At 38.8% G+C, this 14,925-nt stretch overlaps 1 protein-coding gene across 3 annotated transcripts in view; it reads right to left on the bottom strand.

Annotated features, from left to right (window-relative positions):
* Positions 1-14,925, bottom strand: part of ate1 (arginyltransferase 1) — a 70,895-nt gene that overhangs the window by 52,147 nt on the left and 3,823 nt on the right. For 2 of the 3 annotated variants that reach the window (XM_084735598.1, XM_084735601.1), the window contains exons 2-7: positions 12,838-12,901; positions 12,622-12,684; positions 12,314-12,417; positions 11,803-12,033; positions 5,279-5,493; positions 1,601-1,729 (exon numbers count right to left, since the gene is read on the bottom strand). In XM_084735598.1, the coding sequence (XP_084591724.1) occupies positions 1,601-1,729; positions 5,279-5,493; positions 11,803-12,033; positions 12,314-12,417; positions 12,622-12,684; positions 12,838-12,901 (806 nt within the window). The remainder of the gene's footprint in view (positions 1-1,600; positions 1,730-5,278; positions 5,494-11,802; positions 12,034-12,313; positions 12,418-12,621; positions 12,685-12,837; positions 12,902-14,925) is intronic. The other variant, XM_084735600.1, reaches the window with a different exon arrangement.

The following is a 14,925-nucleotide window of genomic DNA, read 5'->3' as shown; positions in this document are numbered from 1 at the left end:
GACTTGATTTAGTGATTTTATCAGATTGTTGCGCAAAAAGGACACATGAATGCAAGAAAACAATAGGATTCTAGGAGACTGAAAGTGTGTTTTTAAAATAATGAGATGTCGGGCAACTTGAAGATGAGGCTAGTGCACTGCCGAGCTTTTACCACAGATCGCAAGATGAGGAATGATGATTCAAGATTCAACACTCAGTAAGTACGAGCAAGGCCAGGAGCAGCAGGAATCCAAAACTGTGTCTGAACAGATCAGACACATCCAGACTCTTCCAACATTACAGACTCCTCTCAAGAAGGTAAACAAGGTTTAACAGGCTGCACGCACAAAGCAAATTAAAATCTTATTACCACTGCTTGATCCTACATTGAAAAGAGATTCCAGTACAGACATAAGGGATGATTGTGAGATGGGGGGGAGAGACACACAGACGAGGTAAATGTGTGAAGGTCGAGAGGGTTCAGCAGACAAACTGCCCCCCAAAACTGAAACAGCTCAAGACTAACGACCCGGCTGGCGGACTGAAGGCCAACTCAGACACCTGGAGAAACACTGCTCTCAACCATAGCGTATGGAAACATTTTCCCCTCCATTTCCTCTCCCTTTGACTCTCACTCTTATACACATACACTCTCTTTAATACTAACATGTTAATTCACTTTTTTTTCCATTCATACTGACATTAGGGTCTCCCTTGCCCTCATCTTTCTACTTCAAATGAAAGAAAGCTTTAGCTCCAATGATTTATTAATTACCATCTATTTTCAGTCTCATACAGTTGAAGATATTTACAGCACAGTCAGGGTTCAACAATAAGGACTGTCGACATGCCCAGGGTCAGTAAAATGCCACGTTGGGCACAGAAATCTGGCAAGTCACTTGTCCGACCTGGCAAGTGATAAAAAAAAATTAAACTGATAAACTTTTTTGATAATTGATTAATCATTAAAGTAATCTTTAATACAAAACAGCAATAAATGCTGATTTCAGCCTCTCAAATTTAGAGACTACATCCTTTTTTTTGGTTTATCATCACAATAAACTGACTATCTTTGGGTTTCAGACTGACAAAATGAGACATTTAAAGACACCAGCTGCCCACAATTAAATTTGACAACCGACTTTCGTATTTGATAACCGCTAATAAATAAAACAATTTGAAAAGGGGCAAGTAAAAATTGACTTTGGGCAAGTACAATTCTGAATGCACATTAATGCTGAACCCTGACAGTCCTGATTTTTTTGTTAAGTATGATTTAATCCTATGATCTGAGTCAAATCTTTGAAAAAAGCTAAATAAAATTGTAACTGATAGGTATGTAAGTAAAAACTAAATCATGATTACCTGTTACTCAAAAAATTAATCACTAATAATCAAAGACACTGTGCAAAAACTACTACTGTTGCATTTGATTAAAATATGAAACCACACAAGTCCATTATCTGATATAAAACTAAGGACCAAGACAACATGTTCATAAGAGATAAGAGCAAGATAAAACCCCTTTGATCCCTCTGTTGGTACCCAAACTTGTCGACCTTCTCCCTCCCTCCCTGGGTACCCCTAGAGCAGGTTGACCTACGCCCCCCACCCTCTGACCTGGCTCTCGGAGGGTTTGTCAGGAGGGTCCTTGTGAATGGCCATCTGGTAGAGTTTGTACACCTGGTAGGAGGCGTCGAAAGAGGCTTTGAACTGCGGGCTAGGGGGATTGGAGCGCACTAGCCTCACCTTCAAAAAGAATACGGGCAGACAAAGGTTAACATCAAAATGGAAAAAAAGTACTGAGAATAACATAAGTGGTGATTAAAATCCTTAAAAAGGAAGCTATTATCACAAATCAAAGAGAGGAAAAGTGTGAAAAGAGTGTGAACAGAGAGAGAGAGACTGACACAAACACACCCTCTTATGACTGGGTGACACACCTATTAGAATTTAAACCATTTAACAAATGAAAGAAGATTTTCAAATCTTTAGTTTTATTATTCTTCTTTGGTAAATTGTCTTGTTTCCACCAATAGCAACTGTTGCTCGCCATAGGTGTTCACTGGATGGGAAAACAAGAACAGTACACAGAGGGTGTGTTTTGTCCATATCCATCATGACACAAAAATGGCAGTTGTTATTCAAGATAGCAAATAATATAATAAGAATTTGGTGTGATAGAAAACTCAGTACTCATAGATGTCCACAAAAAGAAGAAATAATCATTAGCCAATTTACTTTCCATTTCACTGTTGATATTGTGTGCATGAGCCCATTTCCAGTGCTTCACCGTGTCATCTGAGACTAAAGTTTAATTCTTGATCCTGACAACAGAAATTGTGTGCAGAGACTTTTCACCATGTCTGAATATACAGGAATATTAGATTAAGTCCAACTCATGAAACTTTTGCTCTTTTAATGTCTGTTCTTGTTCTTGACGCTTTTGGATTATTTATCCGTATTGGTGAGCTGTTAAAGCTACTACAAGGAGTTTTTAACAGGTTATGAAACAGACAATTTAATACTGATGTCTCTATATGGCCTACGAAAGTTAACAAGACCGTCCATGAGAGGATGGGCTATTTCTCTATAGTTGTTCTTAACGCCTGCCACTGAGTCAGATTCTCAGATTAAATGAGCCTATTAACATTTTTCCAATCAGAGGTACAGTGAGTAGTACGTTAGCCAGTTAAAGCAAAGGTGGGGGAGTTTCTTATTTACAAAATGTTATTTTTGACGTTATATTTTGTATATATTACCATGGAAACATGCCCATTTTTTCATACAAAGGACTCCAAATTCAACAAGATATGAAAGTTCCTTGTAGCAGCTTTAAGTAATAAAACATACAGTACAAAAATGCTAAACTAGGGTTGATTAAATTTAGAAATAGTGTCACCATTCTGTAGTTTATCTACCCGAAAGCATTGACATGTTGATTTTTCAACAGTAAAATGCCCCACTCAGTACATATCTTGGTCAAAATTATTTTAATAAACAAATCTAAGGGGTCCATATCAAAATTATTTGTGTCTGCTATCTGTTTGTGTTAAAATATTATTGTTGGCTGATATATCGGTACTATATCAGTTTGTTTTTAACTCAAATACCAATATCGGTCAGGTGATAGTGTCTACTGTAATTCTCTACATAATTATGATGAGCAGGACCCACAATGAAGTTCAAATTCAGTTAACCTAGCGAATTAATGAGAAAAAATAATTAATTCATTCATTAGTACGCATGAAAGATGCATACTTTATGAAAAGCATCTGCAGATCTGTAATCAGTCTTAATAAGAAGAATCAGAAGCAGCCTGTGATAGAAAGAGAAAAATAATTCTGAGTGTTGCTAATGTCACACAAGCTAAAAGAAGAATTCAACTTCTACATCCTCCGGCCCCATTTAATTAACCATCTTTTCGTTTGGACGCTTTTGTTGGCCACAGAGGCTGTGCCATATGAATCCCCTGGACAGACAGAATAGAGGAACTGAACCTAGAGTTTGTTTGAGTTGGACCTAAGTGGGTTTCTCTCATATGACCACTTGGCATCTACATCCTTTAGTCAAACAGAGACGTTGGGCCTCTTACATAAAAGGACAATGCTGAAGTTCAGTCTTTTTAATTTTGTTCTAAATCTAGAGATATATTTTGACAGGCTGAAATCCTTCTGATGAACCAACACCGCAGCAGATAGTGGACAGCATGGAAATGAAATTTTAACAATTCTCATAACATTCTCATAACAGCCTTGAAATTTAACACCAACAGTCTGTTACTTGACCGCTTTAAGAATGTTCAAATAAAGCCTCATAATACCAGTGGGGTTTTTTTTTTCACTTTAATCAAAATTAAAGAGCTTTCAGTACACCATTATAAAGTAATATAATAGAGTAAACAACAGTTTGCCAAACCATTGCATGTCAGCAATATGAGATTTAGAAGAAAGGCTATGAAAATATCAGAAAAGTGTGGAGACAGTAGCCAACACTCAAGATGGGAACAGTTGGTGAACAGTTCCACACTTTCCTGAGGTGCCTGAGGGGCTCCGAATCACGTTCTCACACTGACCTCTGGTGGTGGCTCATGGAACCACAGAGGACAGAGACATCTGCACATATGGTACATCTGAACTTGTCCTCCCTGCCACTGTGACATGTCTCTTTACTATGCATTTGAATTGTCTCAAGATATAATTAGCTCCTTCAAGGTCACAGATGCCAGCGAGAAATGTCGCCTGTGCACCTTCACGGTAAGCAAAGGGGAGCCTTTTACAATACAAGCAAAGAGATGCTTAGTCACCAAATATCTGTTTCCATTTGCTTTCAAAAATGTCCTGTGTATCCTGCAGAGTATTCTTATCAGTCAAGCCGCATGATATCTTCAACAGATGTGTGATTATGTTGAAATTGAGCAGCAATTCAAGGCTCTAGAGTAAACATCTATCATCTGGCATTGGTGTGAAAACCTCCTTAAGCCTTCAGCTCTGTCAACAGTGCAGAAGCTCAAGAAACAGCATCAGACAGATGCACTAAACTGCTTATCATCCAAACAGATCTGATGTAGCCTTGCAACATGTAATAAACAGCTAAATAGGTCAAATAGAGGCATTGCTCAATTATTTGACTTGCTAAACATGCAATTATCCTTCATTTGCAAAGGACGACCTTGTGCTCATGCCCACTTACTGAAATTGAACAATAATTACTGGCAAACAAATTAATCCAATTGAAAAAAGCTCATGGGGAGGAAACCGTGTCGGTCTAGTCTCAGGGGGTATATAGACAACAGACAGACACTGCCTGGTTCATCACTGCATCTGGCTCAAATCTTGGTCAAGATCGAGAATGACGTTACTCTACCAACCTCAGCTTGAGGCCTTTGCCAGGGATCTTTCTACATTGTACTGCCCCCTGCCAAAAGTTCATTTCCATGTTGTCTCATACCGGCTGAGCTGGGAGCTGTGGTTTTAATGTCATCAGCAGGGTAACGCGACCCAGTTTGTGTGGTGTTCCTGTCATTTGGTTGAATTCGAATTGGAAAGCAGTGGTTTTTCCACTCTGCTCTGGCCAGCTATCCTCTCCGCACACATAAACACATGGTGAAGTCAGCTAGGGAAGAGGGCTCTATGAAATCAAAGTTTCAAGCTAACTGAATCCAAACGTTATGGAGACAGAAAGCTCAACCAAAAACACTATTTCTTAATGATAACTGGAATCAGCACAATAGGCTAATGTTTACTCCAAGTCACATAAAAAGAGAAAAGAAAGTACCTACTCTAAATTTCTGCTCACCTCAAGGCAATGAGAAGCGTTGTCAGGCAATGACTCACTGATGAAATCTTCCAGGAGTTTGGGTTGGTTGGTCTGGGTGGGAGTGGGAGGGGTAGGAGAGACAACGGAGGAGACCCCATCAGCCTCATGTCTCATTTGCTCCTTCTGAAGACGTCGCTCCTTCCTCAAGTCTTTGGCCTTCCGACATGGCGGCCGACTCACATCAGCACCCACCCCTTCACCCCAGAGAAAAGAGAGAAGAGGCGGAGATTTGTCAAAGCTTAGCATAGATGCTGGTTAAGTGGCAAACACGCAAACATGATTCTTAATCTACAGTGTAGTCATGCAAAAAACATAAGCATTGTACTTTCAAAGGATTTCCAGGTGAGAATATGCAAAAAACAGACAGTTATTCGAACAAAGTTTTAATTTGGATAACAAGTTGCTACTTTTAGAATAAGACTTAAACCCTCAGTACATAATTTCCACCACTAAGAGTCTCTATCATCAAGGCAGTAGTTTGATTACAACATGAAGTAGTGTGGGATGACATGTTGACCTCATTGTTAAAAAACCACCACTGCTGATGAAAACCTATTTGATGTTATGAAATCATGTTCACCAACGAGGTTATGTATGCAAGTTTTGCTCAAGTTAAGTTTAGTCATGTTAGCCGACTTCTTTCCTCACTCTCTGATGTGTTATTATGGATCCCACTACTTTTCTTGGTAAGACACACCCTATTCAGCCTCTGATTGTTTTGTCTTTGTTGGTTGGGTCAAAGACTCATTGGCCTTTGGAGTGTACATCAACATTGCCACCATTTTGGTCAAGACTTGCCTATGAACAAATACATTCAAACAAGAGAGGTGCCTTTTTTTTTCTGGATAAAAAGCACTGTAACGTTTACATTTCTCAGTCGATTTCTATGCATCCTTTTTTTTATTACAGGGATGACAATCTACGTGGAGTAACCCAGCAAAGTGTTCATGATCAGAGCAGAGGGATTCAAGTTAAGCAGTGAAGTTGTCTAGTGGAAGTAAATGTACAGTTTACCACTAATAAGCACTGCAAAAAAGAAGTTCCTGTGTCTTGCTTCCCAGCTGCTATGTGAAGTGCTGTGTGAAGCACACTTTTTTTCCACCTTTAGGTTACAAACTATGGACAAAATAGATTTTCAGTGCCAACCTCGCGTTTACAAATGTATTGCCAAAAAAATAAACATCTACAAGTCTCAATAAATGCTTCTGGTCACGTTTATGACCACCAGATGCAGCTGCAACACAAGACACATGGAGCTGCAGACAGCTGTTGAGATTAAAATAAGAGTGCATCTGTTGCGTGAGATGTGTGAGTGAAAAACACGTCTGACTCGCTTGTGGTCTAAACAAGAGGTAAGAATAGCAGGATAAGGCAATCAGAGGCAGAGTAGGTCATAGAAAAGCAGTGGGAACCATAATAACATGAGATCCAGTGGGACCCATAATAATGTTGGAAACATTTGGGATAATGTGCATAACTCAACAAAATATATAACATAAGGCTATTTTTTTAAAGACATTTTAATAAGAAAATGTTATTTAATATACTTTTATGTATGAAACATTTTACCTCAAGCTGCTGGTATTGATGTGTGTGTAAATTTGGGGCAGATTTTGTAAGTATTACACCATGTTTCCAATGGATTTTTCCCTGCCCCTCTAGGCAAATGGGCTGCCATGTTTACTTTAGTGTACCCCCTACATAAGAAGTTAGTCTCAACAGAGAGGCCTATGGAAGTCATTTTCTTGTCTCCCAACCTTAATGGTCTTTACATTACATCTTTGCTTACAATATGGTCTGTGTTAGTTAAGGCAAAGTGGTGAGCAGCTAGCTGGTGTGCATTTATAAAGGAACAGAAGAAGCAGAAGGTATGATGAATCAGAGGGTGTTAGGTTTTTACTAAAGACACTTTCTCTGTTTTTCTCTCACACATGAACATTCTCTAAAGCAAATGAGTCTCTCCCCGTTTCCCTCTCTCTGTTCCCCTCCTCATCTTTCTTCTACTCCTCCTCCTCCACCACCTCTTCCTGGGCTCTTGCCAAGCCCTTCAGCTCTCCGGGCATCCCATGTCAACAGTTTACACGCCCACATCCTGTTTGGAGCAATAAGGAAACGAGAGCCATTTCCTGCTTGTCCTATTGCCAGCCACCACCATCAGCTCGCTTACTAACTTTCCCCTCCTTCGACGTCACGGGGAAGAGAGGGACGCCTGGCTTTGACAAGGGGAGAGGGAAATACTGGCACGGGCCAAGGTTCACTGGCAGCATTCAGCTTCAGCTGACTCAGGCTACTTTTTTCTACTGTAAGGTAAAGCTTCTGTCCTGTGAACAGTAAAAGGGGACCACAGCTTCTGGCTTAATTCATGATTTATCTTAAAGTTACGACAAGGAGCTTTTAACTGGTTATGAAATGTCTCAGTTTAATACTGATGCCCCAATACGACCTACATAAGCAAACGAGACCATCAGAGAGATGATTGTCTATTTCTATGTAGTTATTTCTAATGCTTGCCACCAGAACAGATTATCCTTGAAGTCAGATCAAACGAGGCTGTATTTTTACATTTTCCCAGCCAAAATTACAGTGAGTCGTATGGTTTTTGTATTGCTAATTTTATTTTTGATGTTATATTTTGTTTATGACAGCAGACTCATTACTGCTTTTGTCCACAGGGGCCTCCAAAATCAAATCAAAATCAAAACCAATACCAATTTTGGATCAGACTGATCCTGTCTCCACTTTGAGTTTTGCTTTGATCAATTTTCTGTATCAATAATTGCTGTGTGACATGCATCTTACAAGATATTAGGTGGAAAATGACCTGGTCTTTGTATCATCTCAGTGTCCCTGTTTGCTGTATTACTCTTAGATGATTAATGACTGGAGACTCTAAAGGAGGAACCATTTCTAAGCAAACCCTCTGATATAAACATACAACCCTGGGACGTATAGCGTGGTCGACTGGTGTTCATCTCTCAGGATAAACACAGCAAGGTCAAGGCAGACTGGTCAAACAGACAACAGGAATCAGAATCTGGAATTTGTTCATCACACTAACTCAACCACAAATGCATGAACCCTTATCCACAATCACTCTGTTCACGTGCCTTTGTTCCTTCTAATTACACTCTCACTACATACACACACCACTTTGTCTCTCTCTCTCTCTGTCTCACACACAGACACAGGTACTCCTGAGGACAGCATACACAGCCACAGTGAAGATAAATTCTGACAGATCAGTTCCTGTGGAAAATAGATTCTCCCGCTCCAGCAGTTAGCACTTCATAAAAGCTGTGACACTCTCCCAGCCTGCCTCCCCAAACACACATACAACTCTCAAAATCAGCCTAAACTGCCTAGAACTGTGACATACTGCTTACTTGCATGTAAACATGTGGAGACACAAAATTAATTCACTGTGGGAGGAGGATGCCGTTATCTGCGAGCAGCCACTAAAATATTAACATGGGGGTATGCTGTGTCATTTCATAGGAAGTATATGGTGGGAAACTTTATTGTGTACGCCTGTTAACTCTGCCTGCAATATACTGCTTCCTGCTTCTTACCAGAGTTATTATAGATTTTTATTACGTTTTTCAAATTTTTGTTTGTAATTCAGTTTAGGTTCACTTAGTCTCCAGAGTAGGTTTGCTCATTTCAGTTTAGTTTGATTGTTTAAAAGTGTTTAGTTTTAAGAAGTTCAGAGTAGCTATGATAATATAACACATCACATTGTGGAGGCAGAGGACTCACAGTCATGTAGGCATCACCTCTTACAAACCAACAAATTTGGGTCATCAGCAATCATGCTACCACTTTAAGTAATACCTTAATCTGCACAGGCATGCACAGCTGATTCATCGCCTAATATTGCACAATAAATCACTTTAGAGTAGGGCTCTGCAACCTGTGGCTTCCGAGCTGGATGCAGCTCCTTTGCCTTTCTCCAGTGACTCCCTGTGTCTTTGACAAAAAATGATATGGAAATTATTTTTCTCAACATTTTAATATCCATATCTCATTGTTGTTGGTGGAAAGTGATCCCTACATTCAACCTTACAATTGTAAGATGTGTCTATACACTAAATAAAACCCAAATATTTCAGCAACTAAAATGTAGCCTACATCTACAGCTCGGCATGTTTTCCTTTAAATTTTGTGAGTGGCTAGCTGCAGATGCAAAATCCAAAACATAAAAATCTCAGATGAAAATTAACAGCTGTGGCTCCAGGAAGATTATTTTTTCTTTTTTGGCTAAAAATGGCTCTTTTCATAGTAAAGGCTGCGGATTCCTGCTTGACAGCAATCAAAACGGTTTCAGTCAACATTTCAGTACAAAACAGGCTTCTGAACTTTATGAATAAAGTTTCACAACTTGTGATGCCCTAAAAATCAGGCCCAAGGACAGCTTTGCAAAACACAACATTCCATATGTACTTCTGTATCTGTTTATGTATGTTTTCTCAAGCTAGAACTGGAACCTGTCCAGAGCTATAAAGCGCTCCAGTCATAAAGCTACAGGAAAGATATGGCCAGGTGTTTTCTGTTGGAGGTGAATAAGGGGGGAGTGGAGAATCACTGGCGCAACATAGTAAATCCTCCTCGCTTCCTCTTCGCTAACCTCCAGACAGTCTGAAGAAGAAGAAGAAGAGTGTGGTGCTGACACAGGTGTAACAGCAGGAGGACACTGGCACTGCTGAAAGTTTTTTCTGTATGTTTATGTCTGGAGCGACCTGTGCCAACACCAAGCTTTCCTGCAATGTACGTCTTCGCCTTTTGATTAATGAGCGTGGAGGCCTGTTCTCATTAGATGTTTGAGAGGGGAAAAAAAGAGGTCGAGACCTGAAACATGAACAGTTGTTAAAAGTGCTGCTTCCTGTGTCTAATAGGAGTTTATTATCTTTTCACTGTGAGTGTTATTTATTCATTACTGTGAGTTGGCTGTGAGGATATCCTGTACTGAGAAGTAAGGAGGAGAACATGACAGATAAGCCAAAACCAGACACACTCCTAAAAACGGAGAAGACACACCAGCTTCATCCACAGTGCTACTAGATGGTGAACAGTGACACCCTCTGGCAAGCAATGGTGTTTTAATAGTCAAGGCATTTTACACACAAACTACAACATAAACTAACTGAGCAGATTTTGTGTCTTCAAAGTGTTCTAAATGAGGAAAAAAAGACTTAAGGAATGACATGAAGGGAAAGTTCTGAGAATTTCATACATATGATCTTACCAAAAAATGCCATTTTTAGAATGTTTATTATTCATATAAAAAGTTCCAAGTGGTAGTTCAAACATGTTTCTTAACCACTCTGGTACCACTTTTTTGCTTCCCTCACTTAAAATAGCATTTTAATTTTCTTTTAAAATATTTGTGACTGCTAAATTGGCACAAATCAGCATAATGATGATGAATGTGAACTCGTAAACCATTAAAAAAAACTGCTGGTTTTCATTACAAAGATATTGCAAGAAAGCAAACTCACTAGCTCATTTTGATCCACTTATGCAACTAAGGATTAAGAGTTTCTTTTTGCACATTCACTGTACTGCATCCAACTCCATGTCTCATGTAAAATTGTTTCTGGATGATTCTGGATTGCAGTGAACTCTTTATGTGGACATCAGACAAGAAGACATGCATACAGGCAGCTAAGGAAACTTGTGGCATCAATCTCAGTATTTTTCTCCCACTTGGATTTATTAAGACTGTTGAAAATTGTCCCTACTACTGCCTCAAAGAATAACAGCAAACAGAATAGTTTAAGTGACTATTCAGTTCTCTGAGTAAAATTACCCTGATTAGCTTTAGATGCTGAAAAAATACACACAGTAATTCATACGCAGAGCTCACAGCTATGATATGCTGAGCCTGAGCGTTTAATGACTCATAATAATAATGATTAGTAATTGCAGTTTCTAGAATAATATTGAGACTGAATGATGACTGAGTCACCACTTTATTATTCAGTCTCACATTATGTTCCTTTTGCAATTCTCTTTGCCCTGACCACTCATTAACTGACTGACATATGCAGCTGCCGTAATGTCACTTTCACACAAAGGCTGCATGAACCAGCGTAGAGTTAGCATGAGCTACCCAAGTTCATGGATTCATGTAGGACTGCAACCAACTTTTATTTTTTAATGCTTGATTAATCTGAAAATTTTTCTCTGGTTTAAATTGATTAATTGGTTTGTCAGTAAAATGTAAAAAAAAAAAAAAATGGTCAAAAATGGTTCCTACAGCCTGAGGAGATTTGTTGAAATTTGCTTAAAACCGAAAGATATTCAGTTTACTTTCACATTTAAGTAACAAAAGCATACACTTTGCACATCTGGAGCTAAAGCTTAAACCAGTTAACATATTGCATTCTTGTTCATTCATTGTTTCTTGTTGATTCATGATTCAAGTTTCTGGTTAAACAGCAAGAATGACACTAATTGCTGATGAGTATTACGATTGAAATTTGAAAAAGAATCACGTTACTTACCTGGTTTAGGAGCGGTGGCTGTTGTTCTCCCATCTGGGACGGACACTGGATCCTTTCTTGACGTTTCCGATCCCGCAGGTGCAGCATCTGCTACCTCCTTCTGAACTTCTGCGATAGCGGGACACTCTGCTACTTCCTTCTGAATGTCTGTGATAGCAGCACACTTCACTTCCGACTGACAGCTTGGTTCCCGTGGACCTGCCTCTTCACACACCGAGTCCATTGGCTCCCCTACAACGCACAAAATCAATATTGCTTGTAGCAGATAAAGTGCACCACAGAGCCACAGTACCAACACCGTTTTGAGTTTGTGCCCATCTCTAACTGTGGTTTCTGCCCATTGCACTCTGATGCATATGTAGTTCAATAGTCCAATTGTTTGACTGCTGATGGCAACCTGACTGCTAACTGCTGTTTTTTCCATTCATGTATTGTACACCGATGCAGATAAATGTTTCAGAAAAGACACATGCAGTAATAAATATTGCACATAAAATACGTATGCTCTCACCATCATTCTGTCCTTTCGGTAATTCCCCTTTGGAAATGAACTTGCTCATCTTCTTCAGGATTTTCTTGTGGGATTTGGAAGGCTGGAATTTCAGTGCATGACATCTTGACAGAGAGGACAACGGTAAAGGTTTGGTTGGAGACCAAACAACATCAATCTGTATAAATTTCTGCTTGTTATACAAATTTTTAGTGAGTGATTTAAAACAACCATTGACCATCATCATGTGCTCATGTTTTTTTCTGGTCTTATCAGGTATCTCAAACCTAAATCAAAGGAAGAAATTCTGATCAATAAAGTATCTTTACCTGATGGTATACTGTGGACAGCAGGTCTTGTTCATTATGGGTTTATACACATATTTCCCACTTCTGAAAAGGAAAAAATAAATAAGCTTCCCTTAAAAACATTATTATTGAAATATCCAAAAATCCATTTAATTTAATGAGAAAATTCCAAAGGTCCTGTTTACTTATGTATGAAGGTATTGCATGGATTGTATAGAGTTGGCGATACCTACTCACCTTCTCCATCCTCGGTCTATGAGGTCTTGGTAGTCCTGTACAGTCATGGTGTGAGACCACATCCCTGTAGAAAACACAGGGAACATCATAAATTTAAAACATTTCATTAATCTGACAAGTTTTAATACATACTTTTCAAGTGGAAAGAAACATGAAATAAATCTTAGCTAAAGCATAAGAGACAATTACAGATATTAGGGGTGTCATGATTCAAAATTTGACTATCATGTCTTTATTTGTAGAGATCAACAGATCCTTGGTTTTATGCCTGATATGACTAGAGTTCTAACGATATCAGATTTCTAAATTTCTAAACTACTAGTATAAAAAAAACACAATACTTGATACCTCTTTTGACACCAACGCACACAAAATAGGATAATTGCAACAGCCTGCACACAGTGACAGCACAGTAAAAGTCACTGAAAACTGCCTGGTTTCGCTGCAAGACAAATTTCAGGCAGGACAATAAAGCCTGAACTAACATGACGTCTTGAAGGAGCACCTACATCATTTTATTGAGCTTTGATACTTCAGATACCGCAAAATGTTAGTATTGTATTGAACAAGCATCAATACCTCAATATTTTTGACAACCTTAGCCCTGACAACTGTCATTCACATTTTCAAATTTTACTTTAAAGATAGAAAAGAAAAATAAAGAAGTGCAGTTTCAGGCTACCAGTAAGCTATCCCATGACATCCTTAAAGTGTATGCACTAAACGTAGGCAAGGGTGGAGAGAAAAAAATAAATTAGGATTACGATTTAGCATTTCGAATATATTTCGATTTAGAATTGAAATCGTGACATCCCTACGTACAAATTTTAGCCTGATATTGGAGTAGTGTCCACAAGTAAGGCGTGGCTCGTCAAGAAGCTTCCCACAGATTCTTCCTCACCAAGAAGGATGTCCACATTTTTGTTTCAGCTTTGATCACAAAGTACATTCCCACAATGCTTTAAGCCTCCAATGGTAACATGCAAATTTATTATTTGTATCCACAGCAGCTTGGATCCTACTTCCCAGAACTGAGGTCTGAGCCATTCAACTCCTGACCTTCTCCTCTGCAACCATATACACAGATTGCATGCACGCCAACGACTATGTCTGTATGACAAGACCGCTATCAGTTTCCATCTAAAGCAACCAAGGGAATTCAGTGTATACCAGTTCACACAACACACACTAAGCTTGCAACTGAGGACAATGTCCTGTGTCCCACGAGAGTGGTGTTTAGCCAGAGTCCACAGAGACCAGGAGACAACACAGAGAGATCCGATAGAGCAACAAAACAGCATTGAAGTAAATGGCTGGAGTTAGTTTTAAGTCTTACAGATACTGCAGCAAGACTGCATGTTTTCTTTGAAAATAACCAGGATTCTGTGAGAGACAGATATTATCATTACTGGACCACCAGTAAAGGGACTTGTAACAATAAGACGGGTCAAAACATCAAAAAAGCAGCTGTATACATACGTTAAAGATCAGATAGAATCACCATAATAAATGTGATAAGAACTGATCGATTGATTTTTCAAAATCATTGTCTGTAGTGCAGCACAGTGCCACACAAGTAACATTAACAGTATTGAGTTCTTCACTGACATCAAAACTAAATTAACACTGTAAAATTACACCAGATCAAAGGGATCACAATACATTATTATAGAAATGCTGACAATATAGACAATACAGTATTAAAATAGATGATTATATTGGTGATTTATAAGTTTAAGGCAAATTTAAAAATGTTAACTGTTATCCTTCAACTGCAGAGGAAGGACCATACAACACAGCACAGACAAATACCTACAGAATCAAAGATCTTGTTGTATTTTTCAGTGATAATAGTGGCATGAACAAGAGTGATATCAGCCCAACACAAATGCAGCAGACATCTGTAATTTAAAATCCTTTAAGACTAATGTTTATATGCCATAAATATGCCATACATTTCTTATCTTATCTTCTTTATGGCCTTACCATATATTTCCAACACCAATTCCAAAAGAGTTGTGTAAAATGTAAATAAAAACAGAATGGAGTGATTTGCAAATCCTCTTTGAGCTATGTTCAATCGAGTAC

Source organism: Lutjanus erythropterus, chromosome 14, assembly GCF_056507025.1.
Source record: "Lutjanus erythropterus isolate fLutEry1 chromosome 14, fLutEry1.hap2, whole genome shotgun sequence".
NCBI lineage: Eukaryota > Metazoa > Chordata > Actinopteri > Lutjaniformes > Lutjanidae > Lutjanus > Lutjanus erythropterus.
This window is presented reverse-complemented; position numbering and strand designations above follow the sequence as displayed.